Here is a 21,701-nt window from a genome sequence, read left to right on the forward strand (position 1 = left end):
ACCATTTTTTGGCATTTGGGACAACTTTTCCATATAATTTTTGTCCCAGTTTTTGTTGTACTAATTCCGAATTTCATCATTTCTTAAAAAAAAAAAACACCCTTTACCTCAAGATAATTTTGTAGACTCCTTCGATTACACTAGCCCACAAGGTTTTTGTTACATCACGTTTTTGAGATAATCCCGTTAGAAAATCGAAAATGCCGCTTTTTACTATTTTTCGAGATTATTTCTTAGTGTTTGGTTATTTGTTTTAACAAAATTTGTAACGGTTTACATAGAAAAGTATACCTTAGTTTCTGTAACAAAAAAAAAGTTTAATTTTGTTGACCAGTGTTATTAGTTCCTTATAAAAAACGAAACTTTTTCACCAAGTTTAAAAAATTAACAAAATTTATGTCAACACCCTTTCACCAAAAATATTTTTAAGAACTTTATAAATCTTTTGTCCCTGCTTTATTTTAAACCTTCATCCTGAATTTTATCAGTGTATCATGTTTTTAAAAAACATTTAAATTTAGAAACCCATGTAAAAAACAATTTTTAATTGGCAATAACTTTTTCTAGAGCAATCGTATTGACTTTATTTTTATGTCATTAGGTTCAACATCTAAAAATACCTTTAAAACATGTGCCATATCATTATATGATTCCACAAAAATAAATTTTTTTCACTATATTTTTGACATTCGCCGCGAAAAAAACACCCTTCCACCCAATTTTTTTTTATAGATGTTTTTATGATTCTTGGTTTTTATCGCAAAAGCAAACTTTTTCCAAAGTTTCATGAGGGTAAAAATTTTGTTTTTATTTCAAGTAAAAACGAGCTCTTAAAAACTATTAAATAGGTACCTAATTGGAGTCAGTAAATTTAAAGACGGAATACTGCAGCAGTGAAATCTTCGTTGAACTAGATTTTTTAAATAAATTTCTATGCCAGAGACCACCTGGATAGAATTCAATATAATACAAAATAAACAGGCTAATTAACTCATAAATAAAAAAATTGTATTGGTGATGAAATATGATAGTTTCACAATTTGGGCAATTGATCCTAGCAGGTATCTTTTTTTTATTTTCTTTGAAATATTCTTTTTTTTTTTCTTAGGATTAAAAGTACCTTTACCTACAATTTACAATCAAGCATATATCGTACCTTCAATTTTGTTTACTTGATCTTTTCAAAAATGATAGATTTACTTTGTGAACCAGAATAATAGCCAACAGGTATAGTTTACTCTTGTTTTTATGATTTTTAATTATTATCCTTACATCCTGCTTTGGTTCAGGTTACTTTGTAAGAACATGAGAATAGGTATTAGACTTTTGAAAAAAAAAAAAAATATGGAATCTGGAAAACCAGAAGCTGATGGAATTTTTTTTTACTCGATTTTTGGCAATAAAATAAACCACAAATATTTAAAAAATGATTCACGTCAATTAAAAAATGGCAAAACAAGAAACAAAACAAGAAAAAAAAAAAGATAAAAATAACAAAATTTATTCTTTATTGAATTTTCGAGATCATTTTTATCTTTACGTAAATTCAAATTTATTTTTTCATATTTTTTTTTTGTGTGTTTTAGGTTGTTTACCAAACATTTTGCAATGTCATTTAAAAAGAATATTAAATTGGATAAAAAAAGAAAACAAACATAATTTAATTTGATGAGATAATAATTGTTTTACATTTTTTGTTTTCGTTTATTTTTTTTTTTTTGAGCACGTGTTTTTGAAACAATTGAAATTGAAAAAAAATGTGGAAACAAATGTTTATACATATATTTTTTGAAAATAATTCAAATACTTATTTGAATATTTTAATGAACTGAATTTATGGTCATTGTAATATCTAACTTAGCCCGGGTAAAATGTATAAAATAATAAGCAATTAGTTTTATTTCATCCGACTTATAAGGAAATCGTGAATACATTAAATCTAATGTAGGATCAAATATCTAAAATACTTTTGTTTGAATAATTTTTTTAAGGCAAGAGGTTTCCTTCGTCTAACTGTTTAATTATTTTAACCATTTTTTTTAAATACAAATTATTATCTTTTAAAATAAAAATAGGGATTGCTTTGTTAAGAAACTATTATCCGAACATAGAAACCCAACTTTAACCCTTTCGGACCCAGCGTTACTCTCATGTAACATATTCTTAAAAATTCGTAAAAAATATTCCATTAAATAATTTTTTAGGTTCTGATGGCTTAATTAAAAGATAATAATGCCTAGTCACTGGATTATTACAAAAAGTTAGTCAAATATCATACCTTTAATTTTGTTTATCAAAAAAGGGACTGAAATTCATTTTTTACTTGCGATATAGGTACTATATATCAAGTTATGCATTCGTACAAAAAAAAAAAGTTGAGATAACATTTTTCCATGACATTACGATGCTAGAGAATGCCAAAAAAGTGGGTCCCGGAAGTCCGTCTGTCTGTCTGTCTGTCTGTCTGTCTGTCTGTATAAGGACCTACAGCCTAAACGGATGGACCGATTAATGTCAAACTTGGTATGTAGCGTTATTTGGCGACTCTCCAGAGGGGTTTTTGGAATTAATTTTTTTGGACCAAAATTAACGGTACTTGTCATATACCGATTTTAGTAAAATTGAAATATCTCGAAAACGGCTCCAACGATTTTGTTTAAAAAATTCAAACGTTAGTTTTAAGTTAAGGTCTACCTTTTAATGAAAAATTTTTTTTTGGAAAATCATTATTAACGGTACCTGCCATAGAACCGTTTTTTTCAAATCGGATTATCTCCGAAACCGCTTATTCGATTTCAACGAAACTTTTTGTGAAAAAGCATTTATATAATTTAAATATAAGCCAAAAATAAAATTTTGAAAAAAATAATTTTTGGATTTTTAAAAAAATTTTGAAAATTTTTTTTTGAAAAATCAAATTTTCGAAAACGGGACATTGAATTTTTTTGAAATTTTGTTTTTAGATGTTGATTAAAGATTTCTACAAAATGGCATACCAATTTTATTTTAGAACTTTTTTTCTAAAAAATTATTTATAAAAAATTAGTTTTTTAAAAAACGGCTCTAACGATTTTGAAATTTTTTTTTCTAAAAATGCATGTTAATATATCAATCAAAACTGCATACTTGTTTTGGAGGGCAATTTGATTTCAGATTTTATTTAATTTTTTTAAAAAACGAATTTTATTTTTTTTCCAAATTTCTATATAAAAAGTCTTAACAATTTAAGCAACTTTAACTCTAAGAGCAAGTTCGTGCGACCCAGTCGTGCATTTTATTTTCTTTTTTTTTTACAAAAATTTTTTTTTTATATATGGTCATAATTTTGAAAAAAAAAAAAAAGATATAAAAAATGTTAATGCAGAAAGTGTTTTGTTTTTTTGCATTAGGGTGCTTCTTATATGGTCGAAAAAATCTTTTTTTCGATTTTTAATGGGACACCCCTGCATTATGTTCTACTATATAAGCATAGTATATGGTATTTTTTTCCGATTTAAATGTTAAAATTTAGGGGTCGCTACCATTCACTGAAGATTTAAGTACAAAAAAAAGATCAATTTCAACAAAATTTTTTTTGTTACAATACAAAGTACGCTTAAGACCCGATTTTTCAATCTTCTAATAAACAGTCAGTTAACTGTCTGTCGAATAAAGATATTAGGCTCATAAACGATCAGATAAAATCATTGAATTTTTCAATTAAGAAAGATCACTCAGTTAGCTATTCTACAGATTAACACAAACAAAAATGTCAAATTCAAAAATATTCAAAATTAAACTTCATTTTTATTCCGCTGTATTTTTATCAAAATTTCTTTCAAAACAGTTAAAGATTTAATATAAAGTACTTAATTCTGATTACAAATTTTAAAATTTTCTGAAAAAAACAACAAAACTAAATATTTTTTAAAAAACCAAAAATGGTGTTTTTGAAAATTTTTCAAAACATATATTATTAATATATGTAAATATATTAATTTTCATTGAAACCGATTAAGACATTTAGAAGAAAGTAAGAAATCAAGAAAATGTTTTTATGACCTACCGTAAATAATGGTTCAAAAAGCATTTTTTTTTATTAAAAAAGTAGGACCTTGTTTGCAATAGTCACAACTTGGAGAATAGATCTTGCTGTTTAGTCTTTGATGACAAGGATGGAATACAAAATATATTCTTTTTTTAATAGCTGAATCTCAAAAGTGGCTTGAAATAAAAAAAAAACAATCCGTTTTTTTAATACTGCCATAAATCTTAGTAAAAAATGTATGCTTTGGTGTGCTCTATCCGAAGACATGTTGTTTATCTAAATCGGATAAAAATTAAATAAGTTACAGATGATCAAAGTTATAAGAAATTGTATTTTGCCACTTTTTCTGATACTTTGCTACCTCAAAACTTCTAAACTACTTATCCTAATTTAAAAATTAACATATCAATGGAATAGTCTTGTCTGTCTGCTGGTTATAGATATAAGGTTTTTTTTTTAATAACAGCGCCACAGTATCTTTTCTAAAAGAAGTTTAAGATATCTTTAAAAATGATTAAAATGAAAAATTCGCCAAATAAGGCAATTAAGAAATTTTAACATCATCCATTTAAAAGAATCTGAAAAGATTTCCTTTAATAAATCACACGAGTATATTAAAAAAGAAATTTCAAAAATCTTAAAGTACCTACGTTCTGTAAGTCTTTTCATTTTTAACTCATGGTTCCCGAGATTTTTGTCCCCAAAAATGTTGGGCATAATTCCATTATTCCGAATGATAAATTTGCCTCATTTTTGGATTCTCGAATGTCTGCAATATTGAAAGCGGATTAAAGACTTCATGGGTAACAACAGTCAAATCCTGGATCCTGAAATAAAACCCTTAAGGAACTTGACAAAATTGATCCTTTAGAAATAAAAAACTCAAGACAATTTGGCATTATAAAATACTTTCTTTATTAAAAATGAGTCTTACTTAAATACTTAAAAAACTATTTAACTGGACAGAATTTACAAAAAAGACGAACAAATTCTACGAAAGTCTCATAATCTTCGCTGGCGGTACAAAAACCACACTATTCTCGTCATCTCCCTCGCTCTCTGCCTCCTGTTTCAACGAATTCAAATAGTCTTCAAAGCAATCAAATGATTCTTCTTCAGTATTGTCATCTTTAACTTCCTGTTTAACTCTCAAAACCTCATCATCTTTTAGAAAAACATGTAAATCCTCTTCCGACTTAATTTCATCCAGTTTACTCTTCGGCAAATTACAATCATTTAGTCCAATTATACATTTTACTCCAAACATGGCTTCGTAGGAAGTACAATTTAACGCCTTGTGATGACATTTATTCTTCATCAACTGAACATAACGAAGACATTTCGACCATTTGCCTATTGTATTCTTTTCCATCCACATTTCAAGTAATTCCAGGACATCTTGATTTAACGAACTAAACTGCGGTTGTCCATGAACCATTTTGACATCTTTCCATTGATTGCCAAGTTCTTGGATAATTTTACTAGCAAAATCCCGACCATTGTCACTATGAATAATTGCCGGTGCTCCGAATGTCGTAAATATCTTCAAAAGTATACCAACTATCTCTTCAATTCGACAGGTCTTCAATGGACGCAACTGAACGAATTTCGTCTGATAATCCTCATAAACAAGGATATACTTATAAGGTCCATCATGTTTATCCACCATATCCATAACATTGACTTGACATCTAGGGAATCTTGTCTCAAAACCTCTAGATTCGGGTTTTTCTTTTTCGACAATCTTAGGAGCAGGTCTTTTCTGCTCACAAATGTAACAGAGAAACAAAAAGTTCCTAATCATTTCTCGAGTGATATTTCTGTAAACGGTATTGATTTCTTTTTCCATTCGATTCCGTCCACAATGACCATTTTTCATGTGAGTTTCGTAAATGATTTGGAACGTTTCGTCCATGTGAACGTAATATTTTGTGGGTGCATTAGGTTTGTCATTTTTATTAACAATAAGTCGAAAACTACCATCATCAAGATTTATGACGTCATAGTTTTGATATTTTCGATCAACTTTAGGTAATTTGAGTCTTTCAATGATTTGAAAGTATTCTTCTTTGGTAATCATTACGTTGGTGACTTTTTTCCGACGACACAATATCGTCTCCATAGAGGCGTTGAATTTTTTCTTCATTCCATTGAATATTTCTTCTGTTACGTCCATGTTTTTTGAATTTTTGATTTTACAAAACGAACCTCTCCCGAAACCTTATAAAATGATACTGAAAAAAATCCTTGAAAAGAGGATCAGACAGTTAATTCTTTTAGTTTGCCTTTTTTGATTATTCTGTCTGGTTGACTGCGAACGAATATTGTGGAAGGAAGAATACAGAAAATTCAAACAAAGAAATTTGACCATCTGCTGATCTGCACACACTGATGATCGGGCAATATGCAGGCAGGCAGACAGAACAGTTAAGTTGCCTGTAAATGGGAACTCACCCTCAATTAGTTTTTTTTTCTTTTATTTTCTCGTTGTTTGTGTGCGTTTATGTATTTAAGTTAAGGGGTTCGACGTTCGAGGAATTAAGTTAGATAAATAATAATCAACAGGGTGTTTCTGAGAGGTCATTCATTTTTTTTGTTGAAAATTCTGAAAATAAGAAAAATACATATTTGTTTGCAAATAACTCATCAATCAGACCTCACAGAAACTTTTGGTTTTCACTTTTAAATAGACCTTAAAGAGACCTTTCTTTTGATGTCTCACTCGATGGATTTGGAGATAATGCATTTTTTTTTAAATTTAAATTTGATTTTTTATTGAAAATCGGAAAAAAAAATAAATTTATAATATTTTTACATAAATAGATAAGTCTGCTCATTGTGAACTCGTATCTGTAAACCCAAACTTGTTTCAAGACTTTGAAAATATCGGCTTTCGAAGGAACTTTTGGTTCTCAGCAATGAATAGAGTTTAGACCTTTCTTTTAATGCCTAACTTGATGAACATATTTGGAGGAAATCTTAAACTTTTTGCAAAAGTCTAAAAAAACAGAAATTTTTTAATTTTTGTACGAAAATATATACCTTGTCCAGTTTTTCTTTTATTTCTTCTTAAGGTATATAGAATATAGGTAATGATATTCCCCGATTGAATTTGTAACCAAAATAAAATAGAAACCAAAATGATTGAAAAAATTGACGATTGAAAAGAACGAATCATTGAACTGTGTTTCAAATTCAAAATTCAAATACATTACTAAATTAATTTAAAGGCTTGCAAAACCTTATATAAGATTCATGTCGTATATTGAAATAAATAAATAAAATAAAAAATAAATTTATTTGAAATCAAAACCTGAAATTACTCTTTCTATTTCATTGATATCTATATCATGTAAGTATGTATATGTATAATGGGTATGGTTTGTTTCGCTTTTCTTATTTCGGTTTTTGGTTGTTTCGTCTTAGTCGATTCGCTATTTTATTGTTTCGTATTTTTGTTGTTTAGTTTTTTATTTACTTCGTTTTTCCTTATTTCGACAAACTTATACTCCGTTTTCTTATGACCTCGTTTTTAGTTTATTTTGTTATTGATTACTTCGTTTTTTCACTATTACGTTTTGGAATTAAGTCGCCTTTAGTTCACTTGGACTTTAATTATTTCGCCACCATTTGTTTCGCCCATTTTTTTGTGGATGTTAATAGCCTAAGGGCGTTAAAATTCGCGCGAATTTTAACGCCCTTAGGTTATTAACATTTAACATCCACAAAAAAATGGCGAAACAAATGGTGGCGAATAATTCGCGTCATTTTGAGTGCCTTTTAATTTTAAAAATGCTCAAAAAAGAAAAAAACAACGAATTCGTTACAATTTAAGGTAACAGATCTCTTATAGTATAAGGATTTGCTTATCTTTAATCCAAAAGTCTTCAAAGCCCAAAACAATCCACAAAACTGAAGACGGAATAACCAGATGCCAAAATAAACTAAAAGCGAAATGAACCTTGACGAAACAACTAATTGGACTTGTAATGAAAATGCGAAATAAATAAAAATCAAAAAGACACAAGGCGAAGTTATAGTTGGGCGAAGTGATCGAAATACGAAGTAAACGAAAACCCAAATAAAGGATGGCGAACTAATCAAAAAAAATTGTGTCAAAAACGAAATAACAGAAATCGAAGTAAAAAAGGCTAAACAATAGGCACCCATGTATAATATGTATGCGATCGATTAATCGTATCCAAAACACCCTATATTGGGGGATATTGTAACAGACAGCAGATATAAGACTGTATAGCAGCTGAGGTAAGTACTATAGATGCAGACTAAGCAGAATGTATGCAGTGTTGTTGTATGAAAAACTAACAATAAAATTAAGGTTGAATTTTAAAAATGAACCAGGCAAAAAATAGGTCTGTTTAATGAATCTGATCTGCACAGAAAAGAACAGAAAAGATCTGAAAAGTACATGTTTATATGTTCCATGAAGAAAAACCTTGCCCCAAACTGTTCTTCATTCTGTCACTTTGTGTTTCATGAAGTTGTACAGAACAGTTTAGTTCAAGTTTTTCTGCTCCTACTTTTGAGGTAGAGCAGACGAGTGAGAAGTGTCAATCTGCAGCTGATTTGTTTTATTCTGACAAAAATAAAATTAAATAAATCCAAAATAATGGAAATTTCCTTAGAATATTCTAAATACATATGAAGGAAAAATTAAAAATGTGAACAAATATTCCAATAAATAATAATTTATTTGAATGAAAAATCATAACAAACAAAATTTTTTTAATTTTAAATTTCGAAACTGATAGTCAACTGTCAACCCTAATAAAAACGAAGCCGTACTTTTCTGATCTTTATTGTTCTGACAGTTTTCACGCATTTGTGCTGTTCTAATCTGCACTGTTTTAGTTTTTCTTCATTAAACAGACCTATATGAAGTTGCCCGATTCCTTTATATTTATCATGTGAACCTACTTTCGTTTTTTATTCGTAATCTCGTTGTAAAATAAACAGATTTTATAATAAATTGTTTATTTTTTTTTGAATAAGTTGTTTTATTAAAAGCTTTAGAAGTTAAAATTGTGTACCTAACTAGAACTAGACAATAGGTGACAATACCCTATTTAAATGAAACCTGACTACCTACCAATGTTTTATTTTGGCGGAATAAGGAATTTTATTGTTAAATAAAAATATAAGCTCAGATGGTAATCCTGTTTAAATTTAAAAAAAAATACTTAGAAAATATTTTTGAGCAAAATGCTACAAAATGATATTTTTTTGTTGTAAAATGTCGAAAGGAACGCAGCGATTCTAAATTCTTGGCGGGGTTAACATAGTGTTGTTCTCGATTTTCTCACTCATACAATGTCCAATTTGTCATGCCCAATACCCATCCCTTTCTTTCACACGTTTGGTTGGAGAAAATGGAAGAGTAAAATAAAATTGACAGCGGTACTTTTTTTCGCTGATAGTGTGGGTGTAGCTTAACTGAAATGAGATGAGTTCGAAATTCGAACGTAAGACAATCAAAAGGAATGACAAAAACAATAAAGGTCGATCGATACCTGTTTTCTTACATGATTGCCTGGTGATTTTGCCGTATTTAAAGTAATTTTTACCAAGTTCTTTTTTAAGGGGAAAGTGCAGGAAGAGAAAAATTCGAAATTCAACTAAGTATATGACTTCTCTTTTGCACTGAAATTTTTGACGATCGAATGAAAAACTTGAAGGAAACAAAAAAAGTCTACCTACTGTTGGTGCATGCTCGCCTGGTGATATTTTAGTTTCTAAAGGCATATTGGTCGGTTAGTTTGGTTTTTTTTTAATTCGGCTATTTTGCCTATGACGATTATTCGTTGTTTTTAGTAATCATGTGGGATTTCATTCTATTCTGTTCTTTTATTCTTACATGATCACAAAAAAAAAATAAAAAATATAACAATTTCCTTCAAATAACTAAAATTTCACCAGGCGATCATGCGCCCGAAGAGGTATTCTTTGTTTGTTTTTTCCAAGTCTGACATCTTCCTTTTTTTCGACCGATCATCAATAGTTTTTTAAATTCAATAAGTGCGAAAGAGAAATCATTATGTATCGCACTTCTCGAATATCTTTTCTTTGTTATTTGTTTACTTTGAATGAACAAAGAAAAACGCAATTCCTTTTTATCAGCCTTTTTATCAATTGAATAAAAATTATTTTAAAAATGACAAAATCACCAGGCGAGCATCTAGAAGTGTAGGTATCGTCTTTTATTTTTCTTTGTTTTCGTTTGAAATTCGTATGTTCGAAATTCGAATACAACTCCTTGCAGTTAAGCTCACCCACACTATCAGCAAAACAAGAACTACTGTTACTGTCATTTTAATTTCTCTCATCAAATTTCTCTTGCCGCGTGGAAGAAAGCTCAAGACAGATATTGGAGATTGTAAATACCATAAACAAAAAATACCAAGACTGGAAACTCGGCGGTCAACTGACGTTTGCCTACAAGCTGCGTGGTGTGGTGAATGTCGTGAACCTATCGTTGTGTTCGTGTCAAATGTGTGGTGAATGTCGTGAATCTATAAATGTGTGCGTGTTAACGTCATTTACCAACGTGGTGGCTTTCACATATATTCACAGACAGCACTGTACACAAAAGGGTTTCGGGGGGAAAGACGTACGAAATTTTCCAGTCTTGGTATTTTTTGTTTATGGTAAATACATGGTGTGAGTGAGAAAATCAAGAGCAACACAACAAATACGTTGTTGTTCTCTTTCTCTCGATGGTGGGCCGTAGTTGCCAACCAATGTAATTTTCGGCTGTAGTTAAAATTTCATTTTAATAATATTTACATTAAAACCGACAGAAAAAATTATTCAAAGATTGAGCTAAAAACTGTATGTTGTGAAGGAGATTTTATATTAGTCGGTGACCCGGTGAACACTAATTATAGGAACAAATATGCTCTGTTGTTTTGTTGGATAAGAAAGTTTTTCATATTCAGCCTTATTTTGACATTCGCTTTCATGCGAAAGTTATTCGATTTCGAAAGATTCGAATTTTCAGTTTCGAACGATTCGAAAGTTCATTTATTTTTTGAAAATCAAGCAAACCTTGACTTTCTAATCATTCGAATCAAATGTCATTTATCTGACGTTAGCATTTTTGTGTCGAATAAGAAAAGAAAACATGTAAGTTCAGATATTTTTTTTGGAAAATAAAGAAAATAAATTTACTTTTATTTTTTGGCGTACTAATTAAAGGTCACAATCCAATTGGACTAATAGAGAGCAGAAGGAAGTATTCATTAAATTGATGGAAGAAAATCCCCAGATAGCTAAAGGATTTTCAACAAACCGGGTGGATACTGACCGCTTTTGGAGGGAAGCAGCAGAGAAATTAAACAGCTTTGGACCTCCTGCTAAAGATGGCGCAACCTGGAAAAAGGTGTTTAAATTTTTTAAGAAAATTTCATATATGTACTAAACGTTTGGGTTCAAGGTTTGGGCAGATTTCAAGTCAAAAACAAAAAAGAAACTAGCAGATAATGAAGTGAAGCGGAAGCAGTCGGGCTTCAATGACAATAATTTACAAGCACTTACTGAATTCGAGGAAGCAATTGTCAGGATTACCTCCCTTATCCAGTCCGTTCATGGCATAAGTGCCAGGGTATTTGGGATAAATCCGGTAGAAGAGACGGCGACAGCTTCTAAGGACGTATCTATGAATTCATGCTTAGAAGAAAATCTGGAAACAGACGCTGTAAATGAAAGCCAAGAAAATTTATCTGAAAATTGTCGCAATAGACCAAAAAAAGACACTCCAGTTCAAATTCTGCAAAAGCAGAATGAAGTTCAGGAAGTTTTTTTTGATCAATTGTGTTCCAAGTTGGATCATATTAAAGACGAACTTCACCGAATGACTAGGTGTTTACAGAAGACCGAAGATATTCAAAAAAAATCATATGAAGAAAATCGTCGCCATAATCTTGCCGTCGAAAGTTTAATGAAGCAGAAGTTGGATCTGAAAAAAAAAGTTTTGGAAGTTCAACTAGACCAGGTCATGGCAAGGCTAGAGGCTGCATAAGATTTTGAATCGTTCCACAAACATTAAAGCTAAAGAATGCTATTGAAATATTTGTTTTTTATGTATAATTTTAATTAATTTTCTTTTATTTGTGTTCCTACTGAAATGAAATAAATAAGACTGATACAGTGATATTTAATATGTATATATAAAGTGTTAACATTTTAATTAAAATAATGCAGCGATTCTGTCACGAGCATTTCTAGCTTCTTGAATGTAAATACCATCATTTTCAACATCCACATCATTAAGCCCATTTTCTATGACATCTTCAATCATATGCAAATTTTCAGCATTATCTGCAACTTTGAAATGAATACAGATGTTGTGCAAGGCTGCGCAAACGTTTACTATTTGGGCAGCCTTTTCTGCTGAGTAATGCAACTGCCTAGCCTTAAGACAGCATCTGAATCGATTCTTTAGTAAACCAATAGTTCTCTCATTAATATTGCGTGCCTTGGAATGTTGAATGTTGTATCTGCTTTTAGAAGTTCCGCTCTCTGGTGTGCGATATGGTGTCATAAGCCACGGTTCTTGGGGATATCCCGCGTCACCTGAATAACTTAAATATGATTTTATGTTTCCAAAAATATTCAATATTTCTTACCTAGCAGCCAGGAATTTGTTTGTGCTCCTCCAGCATACTGTTGCAGAAGATAGTTTCGCACAGAAGATACTTTCCAGGCTAAAGCGTCATGTGTTGCACCTGGGTGAGAGGCATCTATATACCTTATTTGCATTTTTTCGTCACAGATCTGTAATAAATCATATAATGTTAACAAAAGTAATATGCATATGCACAATGAGGTTTAATAGTTTAAAAACTTACAATTAAAACATTTAAGCTATAGAACCCCTTTCTATTATAGAATAAATGCCTTATTTCTGGTGGAGGAGGCTTGATAGCAACGTGCGTACCATCAACGCAACCGATCACTCCAGGAAATCCATACTTTCGGTAAAAATGTCCTCTTGTTACTTCCTTTTCTCTTTCATCGGCCTTAAAATTTATCCATTTGGGGCAAAGTTTTGATTCCAAAGCAGATGTCACCTTTTGTATGCAGTTTGAAACAGATGATTGGGATAGTTTGATACTGCGATCTTTGCCTACCCCAAATTGATACCCTCCTTCTGCAACAAACCGCAAAGTTGTCGCTAGCATTATGATGGGAGGAATAGACAAAGATGTGCGTCTTTGAACTTCGGTGGTTAGCTCGTCCAACACGTACTTAAAGGCACTTTTATTGAGCCGAAAATTTCTTATAAATCTTCAAAGAAAAAGATATATGTATGTACATATGATTTAGGTGCTTGGAAGGAATCTGCTTTTACTTACTTTGAACTTTCAATCTCGAATGGATTTGATGCATCCATTATTCTTCTTCTACATATCAGCTCTTCGCCGCTCTCTCCACTTCCCATAAATAAAACAATTGCCATTTTTTGAAAATTAAAAACTTTAAATTCTAACAGAAGAAAAATATCGGCAATAGATTTTTGATAATTATTTTTTTTTGTTTAAAACCGAGAAGTGTGACCAGGTGTGTGTAGGTAAATCAAACCTTTGAAGTTGCATTCTCTTTTTTTTAACAATTTTAAACACACTAAAATTGACATGAATTTTCAAAATAAAAGTTAGTACTTGACTATTCAAAACTTTCGAATTTATTTTGTTACTTTTTCATGTCAATAAACTTATCAATCCGCTTTCCAAATTTAATTTTTTTAAAGTTATTTAAGTTATTTTTGTTTTCAAATAATTAAATTTAATAGCACTTTAACACAATATTATTTATTTCATTATTTTTTTTTTCTTATAAAGTATTTATTTTCCAACCCACTTTTTAACAAAAATAAAATTCTTTGAAAAAATTAGTTTTGCCACACTAAACCAAATATAAATGTCAAAAACAGCTGATTTCGAAAATGAAATTCATTATGGTTCATTCAAGCTCATTTTATGATATCATTCGAAAATGAACATTATTCGTTCGAATGTCCAAATGTACAAAATTCATTCGAATGAATAGATCCATTCTATCGAATTAGCTATTCGTTCGAGTCTCAAAATAAGGCTGATTATGACAAAAAAAAAGCACTAAAAATAATTTTTCATTGAATTTAAGTCAAAAATAAATAGATGAAAATTTCGGATCGGGCTACATTGCATGTAAAAAATATCAAGTGGTTTTTCTAAGGCGGAAGGAAGCACTTGACAAATCTGTTTTAATGGTTAGTTATGTTAGAAACATTCTATTTCTTAATTAGGAATAAATACCTGGCAGTTCTGTTTGAAACACTAGTCATTTTATTAAATTTAATAAATCGAAAGCTGAAAATTTCCTCATTTTTGATGTTAAGTTAGTTACAATTATAGTAGGTATTAAAAAGCTATGTATCCTATAACCAACGGAGAGTCAAGACTCTTCCAACGATACCTATTTCTGAAAATTAAAATGTGTAGTTTAGAAGTTATAAGATATATTTTTGCCGTTTACAATCCGGGTAGCAATTTGCTGCCGGAAAACAAAATTCTCCAAACAAAAAAGTCGAATGGAAATCAGAACAACCGTTTTCAATCCGTACGGATTCAATTTTTTTTCGTTTCTGTTATCAAATTCAAACGAGTATTAGACACGTCGTGTAAAATTGGTTTTATTCGGCACGTTCAAACAGCTATCGGATAGGCTATCTGGGATACCCGTATCTGGAATATCTCTTTGAACGAAAAGCTATCCAGATAGCTTGCCAAAGCAGCATAAAAAAAATGAAAATATTGAAAAGAGGAAAATGTTTCTTTTAAGCAAATTCCTGTTTTTTTATTGTTGCATAGTACTTACACAATCGATTTAACTTTAATTCTTGCAAATTTATTTTATTTTCAAGCTGAATAATGGCGCGAATAGAAATCAAAATAAAAAATAGCCAAATATTTATCAGCTGATCACTCGAATACCTGAGGTATACCAAAAATTCTCGGATACCTTCAGATTATTTTTTACCGACTTCCAAAAAGGAGGAGGTATTCAATTCGTCTGTATTTTTTTTTTTTTTTTTTTTTTTTTTTTTTTTTTATGTTTGTTACCGCATAACTTTGCACTGAGTGAACCAATTTTGATAATTCTTTTTGTATTGGATAGCTGGTGGCTGCAGTGTGGTCCCATTTCAATTTCGTCCATTTTTTGCCATAGGAACTATTTTAAAAACCATAAAACCCAGTTTTGATCCATGGAAGTCGGTTTTGTTTTTTTGCTAAAAATGATTATTGACAGAAAATGGTTCGGTTCTTTGCTAATTTTTAACACTGTTCACAACAACAAAAAGCTATCCGATAGCTTTATGTTAACTGTTTGAACGTGCCCATTTGCTACACCGAGACCGTAGTCAGAGCAAAACCGTACTTACCTTTTGTTTCAGTGTATTTCACTGGTCCCACTGTCAAAACTGTCATATTTACTCCAGTTTTGTTTAAATTAAAAACAAAAAATAAAAAAACCAAAGAACTTTTATAGTTTGTGAATGATTAATATATTTTCGAATGATTTTTTGTTGTTGTTGTTGTTTTTTATTTTCACTTTGAAATGTTCTAGTTTTACAAAAGCTAAAAAAAAAAACAAAAGTGAAAAATAATACAGAAATGCGTTTACAGAAGAAACTTCTCTCATTGAAAACCCTCCATGATGGTAATTCCTCAAGATTTTTTATTTTTATTTTTTTGTGTTTAATTAATGCTGAATGCCAGCAAGCAAGTAATAGTGTGTTGGTATATGTGTGATTTTAATGTAATAAAAAAGTTAATTATAAAAGATAGAAATTAATGTTTAATTAATTAATACAATTTTAAAATAATTAACACGATGCATTGCTATATGATGTCCAAAAAACAAATGCACTTTCGTCTTAGCATCAAATGCTGAAACTTCAAATGACGATTAAAAGTTGGAACATTTAAACAATGCAGTTTTTAATGAAGAAGAAAATTAAAGAAAATGATGACGATTTTTTTTTTGTTGAGTTCTATCTTTCTCTTTACATGGGTCTACCCATTCCTCGGCCTGGCGGTTTGCCATCTCCAGACTTTGGGCTCTTGATTGTTTCATCAACGGAAAGTATCATGCAGGCCGCTTCGCAGGCAGCAGTTAGAGCGTTAATTTTAATAATGGATGGCTCCCAGACGCATGCCTCGAAATTATCAGCAATGTGTTCTTTCATAATGTCCACACCATACCAGCAACTGCCTGGAAATATATAAAAATAAAAAAAAATTAGTATGGGGTATTTGAGTTCAATATTTGATAAAAGAAAAATCAAAAAAATCATCTAAAAACAAAATTACAAAAATTTGGTCAAGAAAAAAAAATCTCCCAACATGTCAAAACTTTCAAACTCATAAATCATCGAAATGAAAAAGAGTCTTGCAGCGAGAACAAATATGAAATATTATTTATTTACAAGCAATAAATCTTTTCCTCTCTATTTTTTTTTTTTTTTGTTAAAATTATTTGCCAATTGAAATAACAAATTTATCATAAAAAAAAAGAAAGAAAAGAAGATGTAGAAAACCACAAAACTATTAGCGTCACTTAGAATTTTCGAAAACAAAAGAGTTATTGCTCGCATGACTAAACTTTATGTCAACTTGAACACAACTTGAAGGTTAGGTTGATTTTTTCAAGAAAAAAAAAAAAAAAAAAAAAAACTACAAAAGATTTGGTCTAGAGCCAATATACTCGTATAAATATAAAAATAAATTCATACCAAAAGTACTTCTTGTATAGTCAAAAGATGTGTACATGGGGGCATACACTCTTTGCAAGACCTCCACCACCCAAAGACATTATTCAGTTTTATCACACACAAATTTCTAAGAATTCTTGACGCCAACTAACAACTTAAGTGGATTCTTTTCATAAAAAAAAAAAAAAAAATTGAAATAAGACGCATCACTGTGTCGCAAGAACTTGCTTTTAGTAATTTAAGTTGCATATTGAATCCGATTTCGTGGTATAGTTTTTAGAACCAGCGCATAAATGCGGTTTTTTGACGCACAAATGTCGCAGCAATTGATTCTTCATTACTGTGCGGTGACGCTGCGGGGAAAAAAAAACTAGCAAGTTCCCAAGTCAACGCAAGAACAGTTAATTGACGCAGAGTCACCGCAAATGGCTTAAAAAAAAACGCATGTGTGTACCGAGCTTAAGAATTATACACAAAGATGCGTCGATTCGCCGCTTGTGCGCTGTAGATGCGTCAATTTACTGCTCTTACGGTGACGCTGCAGAACAAAAACGCGAGAACAAACGGTTCTTTGACGCAGCGTCACCGCACTAGCGCCAAATTTACGCAACTTTGTGTATGATGTAGACGCATGTGTGCACTGGGCCTTAGATAATTCCGACCAATGACAACTCCAATTTTGTGTTTGGAAGATTCATAAAATCTTCAATTTTCATAAAAATCTTCGTCAGAAAATTGAAAGATTGTATGTCAGCTTTTTGGGAGGCGTTTTATTTAAATGATACTTTTTGGTCCATTTTTATACATTATTTATCTCTAATTATAAAATACAAATCTTTTTTGTTCACAATTTGAGAGCGTGTTTTCTCGATCACGCCCACTTTTAGAAGGCGTTTTTGACTAAAAAGATGTTTTTTTTTTTGATAAATTTCACGCCGTTTTTTTGTTTAAAAAATTAAATAGGGTTTCTAATAGTTCTTCATTACGATGTTACACCTTTTTTTTTTTAGAAATTTCAAATGATCTCCAAATTTGATACAAATCTGAAATACATGCTTGGCGTTTTTGTCTGAAATTGATTATTTTGGATCAATTTCACGCCAATTTTTTTAAATTACATTGTAATTTCCAATTTTACTACAAATCTTCTTTGGAGAATTACAAAAAATGTTTTCTAATGAGTCTTCAACACAATTACTTGATCACGCCCATTTTTTGAAGGCGTTTTTGACTAAAATGTAGGTAAATAAATATATTTGTTCTTTGAACGTGTGTTTAAATTTCCAATATTCACTCGGGCGTATGAGTAACCTTTTTATTTAAAGAAATCGACAAAAAAGTAGCAAACTAAATAATTCAATAACTCAATCAATCAAATTTGTGATCCAAAACCTCAACGGTCTCCTGGTTTTTTTTTTAGTGTCATTAAAACTAAACTAGTATTATACTTCGATGATTTGAAAGATGTCAAGAAGTTCTGTCCAATGACATAATTGTTTTTTTTTTTTTTAATCCAATGAGAATTAAATTAGTTACAGACGTTTTAAGTTTTAAAATTGTGTAGTTTTTCCACCATTATGGTGTATGTTTCCTCATAACTTTTAAACTACTTATCATAGTTTAAAAATAAAAGTATCATTGAAATAGTCTTGTCTATCTACTGGTTATAGGTTATGTCTCACGTGTTAAGTGAGAACAACCTCAATCAAATCGATGTGTCCAACTGTAGACAGATAGGTAGAGATTGATCTGGCTGAAGGGGCTTGTTGGTTGATGCCGAGATCCATTCTGGAGTTTGAGCGCCCACCAAGAGTATTCCACACCTCATTAATGATAAATACAATTGTGCCACGAAACCTCATAAAAGAGCAAAACCTTGTGTGGGATTCGAACCCCGGTTAGTCAGTTGCTCGCAAGAGCCACAAACACCCAGCTTCCAGACCCAAGCGTATATTGCCATCGACATCGTAAAGCAGTTATTAATTTCGTTTAAAAAAAAAAAAAACCAAACAACAAACCAACAGCAACAAAAAGCAGAAAAAAACTGCCTCAAGACGAAATTACTTAACCCATTCTTTTTTCACACACACATTATTTTTAATTGCACACAAACGATAAAAACCTTAACACAAGTTAAGTACTTTAAAGTACTTCAAAAAGCATTTAAAATAAATTATTCATAATATTCACATTTGAGTGTTGTGTCTCGCCGTTTGTTGTACAGTTAAAAATTTAATAAAAAAAAAAAAAATCCTGTGAATTTTAAAAATAAAAAAAAAAGCTCACATCACCACATTTGACATTTACGTGCAATGAATAGATAATTTTATTTTTTCCTTCACTTATTTTACTGTTAAACTTATCTCTCGCACACTGCCAATCCTCTTCTCACCACTCCGTGATTTCGTGTCATTTTGACGTAAATATATACATTTTCGTGAGAATTCTCTCTCAAGACACCTAAACACACCTTTTACCTACGCCAATAAACACGCAACACAATTTTTTTTTTACTGTCATCGAAACGAAGCTATATCACCATATTTTTCCCTACCTCAAAAACAATTAAATAGAAATATCTCTTCTGTTTTATTTTTTATTGTCGAATTTTATTTGACAAAAATAACTTTCATACAATAAATTTTGATAAAAAAAAAAAAAAAAAATAGAAAAATGAAAAGAAAGCATGCGAATTATTTGATGAATCGAAAATATGACATTTCTATGAGAATTGTCAACTGTCAAAAAAATTACTTCACAATTTTTTTGTTTTTTCGTCTTCATCCACTCAACAATTTGCTCGTAATTTTGTATGTGTTGGCTGTCACTTAGCCAGAGCAGAGATTTTTTTGTTTCAAGTAAAAAGAGAGTAAAAGTGTCAGATGTCAAATAGAATATGTCAAAAATATTATAATTGACAGGTTACATGGGCAATTTCTGATGGTACTTCATATTCATGAGTAAAAAAAAAACAAAACATGAATATATTTGGATGATTTGACAAAAAATAAAATTTTATACCACTCACTTCAAGTCCCATGGAAAATAAAACGTAAAAAAAAAACAATTCAAGTTTTTGTGAAAATGTAAATCTAGCCAATTAGCATCTTTGAGGGTAATTATTCCCTTTGGAGACTCCGACTCTCATTGCATTCAAAAACTTCAGACAGAAACTTCACTCAACTCTTTGGTGTGTGTACTATTCTGTGTTGGTTGTGTTAGGGCTTAATTGAAACGGAACTAATTGATTCTCCCTAATTTGGTTCTTCTTTTGAAACTTCCCTTGTCAAATATCACAGAGAGAGAAATGTCTGCTATATAGCGCCGCCGAAACTGCTCTATTAGGTAGGTTCTGTTACTGCTTCACAAACTACTATATTGTGTAGGTTTTTTTTTGTGCAAGTTTGCAATTAGAGGGAAAATGTCTGCCAAAGTCGATGTGGGAGTTATACCATCATTTTGGTATCCGCTATGCTCCGCTATGTGTGGTACGGTAGGTAGAGGTACCTATAACATAAAACAAAGACAACAACATACACGTAACTGATTCTATAGAGCTGGAGTAATTGCCGTAAACATTTTCCCTCAATTAATTCAAATGCGCCGTTGTCGCCTGAACTCGTTCATTCGTCGGTGGGTTTTGTATGTATAAATTTCTTCGTCGTCGTGTCCCTTCATTTGGAATTCAGCCAGACAAAATGAACGACTAAAACAAAAAAGAGTATCCCACAGAACAACATACAGAATTGAACCAGTATCGCCAACAATTCTCTACCTCTAGTTATTGTATGTTGTATGGGATCAACATTTACTTCGGCCCAGATAAGAAAACAAAAAAACAAAAAGAAAAACGCTTGAAACTTTGAGAGAACAAAAAAAAAAAAAAAAACTATTGAACAGAATAATCCAACTATGGTACGGTTCTGTGATGCTGTTTGTTTGTAATTCTGTTTCGAACACCTCCTTTTCATTTCTACCTCTTTTGTGTACTCAACGTTTACGGTGACCAGTGCTGTTTTTTTAGTACATTTTGCTTTTTGTTCACTGATTATACATAAAAAATAGGAGATTTAAGGTTTAAAAAGGTATTTTTTGTTATATATGTTCCACCAAAACTTCTAAAGTTTTGATCATTATTTGACAAATGAGGTATTATTAGAATCGTCTTGATTGTCCACTGGTTATAGGCTATGTAATGTAATGTTGTAGATGTTGTAAAAATATTTTTATTTTTAATTTACAGCGGCTTTGAAAATACTTTATGTTATAATCACAACATAATTTAAATAAAAGTAAGGTAAAAAAAATAAAACGATGTGATTTCATGCTTCTTCCTCTAGAGAACATTTTATAAGAAAATGTTACATAAACTATGATTAGCAGACAAGCAAGAGCTTTCCAACGATACTTCATTTGTTAAACGATAATAAGTGTTTAAGAAGTTATGGGGGAACATAAGTACCTTCATTTTCATAAAAAAATATTAAAAAATTAGCCAAAGTTTAATGATTCATAAATAATAATATTTTGTGAGCAAATTAGAAGTGAATCGCAGCCAATTAGTAGTGAATCGCAGCTGATTTCAAGTAAATCGCACCCGATTTATGGTGAATCGTTGCCGATTATAAGTGAATCGTATCCAAAAATGTCAAATTTAAGGCGAACTAGGAAAATCTCAGTATGAAATTGTAAATCGCAGCCAATAAGAAGTATATCGCAACTGATAACAAATAAATCGCAACCGATTTATGGTGAATTGTAGCCGATCATAAATGAATCGTATTCAAAACTGGCAAGTTTTAAGTGAACTAGGAAAATTTCTGAAAGAAATGGTAAATCGTAGCCAATTAGTATTGAATCGCAGCTGATAACAAGGAAATCGCAACCGATTTATGGTGA

The 21,701-nt window shown here is 30.7% G+C and overlaps 4 protein-coding genes across 4 annotated transcripts in view; 1 reads left to right on the plus strand and 3 right to left on the minus strand.

Moving 5' to 3' along the window:
* Positions 1-5,018: 5,018 nt before the first annotated feature.
* On the minus strand, positions 5,019-6,203 carry LOC129918057 (KRAB-A domain-containing protein 2-like). Its single transcript, XM_055998386.1, has one exon. The coding sequence runs from the start codon at positions 6,201-6,203 to the stop codon at positions 5,019-5,021; it is 1,185 nt and encodes a 394-aa protein (XP_055854361.1).
* Positions 6,204-10,980: 4,777 nt separating this feature from the next.
* On the plus strand, positions 10,981-12,210 carry LOC129919875 (uncharacterized). The gene is made up of 3 exons (XM_056000972.1): positions 10,981-11,170; positions 11,243-11,426; positions 11,481-12,210. Coding segments are annotated over exons 1-3 (771 nt in total). The 5' UTR covers positions 10,981-11,168; the 3' UTR covers positions 12,066-12,210.
* Positions 12,211-12,233: 23 nt separating this feature from the next.
* LOC129919874 (putative nuclease HARBI1) lies at positions 12,234-13,621 on the minus strand. The gene is made up of 4 exons (XM_056000971.1): positions 13,402-13,621; positions 12,895-13,333; positions 12,673-12,820; positions 12,234-12,619 (listed from the first exon to the last, which is right to left on the minus strand). The coding sequence occupies exons 1-4, from the start codon at positions 13,503-13,505 to the stop codon at positions 12,234-12,236; spliced, it is 1,077 nt and encodes a 358-aa protein (XP_055856946.1). The 5' UTR covers positions 13,506-13,621.
* Positions 13,622-15,743: 2,122 nt separating this feature from the next.
* LOC129920211 (T-complex protein 1 subunit eta) overlaps positions 15,744-21,701 on the minus strand; it is a 103,522-nt gene continuing 97,564 nt past the window's right edge. Inside the window, exon 6 of the mRNA XM_056001460.1 lies at positions 15,744-16,303. Coding sequence (XP_055857435.1) covers positions 16,095-16,303 — 209 coding nt within the window. The 3' untranslated portion in view covers positions 15,744-16,094. The remainder of the gene's footprint in view (positions 16,304-21,701) is intronic.

Source organism: Episyrphus balteatus, chromosome 4 (assembly GCF_945859705.1).
Source record: "Episyrphus balteatus chromosome 4, idEpiBalt1.1, whole genome shotgun sequence".
Lineage (NCBI taxonomy): Eukaryota > Metazoa > Arthropoda > Insecta > Diptera > Syrphidae > Episyrphus > Episyrphus balteatus.

Coding starts and splice junctions, on each gene's coding strand:
- LOC129918057 (XM_055998386.1), bottom strand. CDS start 6,203: ATGGACGTAACAGAAGAAATATTCAATGGAATGAAGAAAAAATTCAAC.
- LOC129919875 (XM_056000972.1), top strand. Junction 11,427..11,480: donor ATGGCGCAACCTGGAAAAAG/GTGTTTAAATTT, acceptor TTTGGGTTCAAG/GTTTGGGCAGATTTCAAGTC.
- LOC129919874 (XM_056000971.1), bottom strand. CDS start 13,505: ATGGCAATTGTTTTATTTATGGGAAGTGGAGAGAGCGGCGAAGAGCTG. Junction 13,334..13,401: donor TTCGAGATTGAAAGTTCAAA/GTAAGTAAAAGC, acceptor TTTTCTTTGAAG/ATTTATAAGAAATTTTCGGC. Junction 12,620..12,672: donor AACAAATTCCTGGCTGCTAG/GTAAGAAATATT, acceptor TAAGTTATTCAG/GTGACGCGGGATATCCCCAA.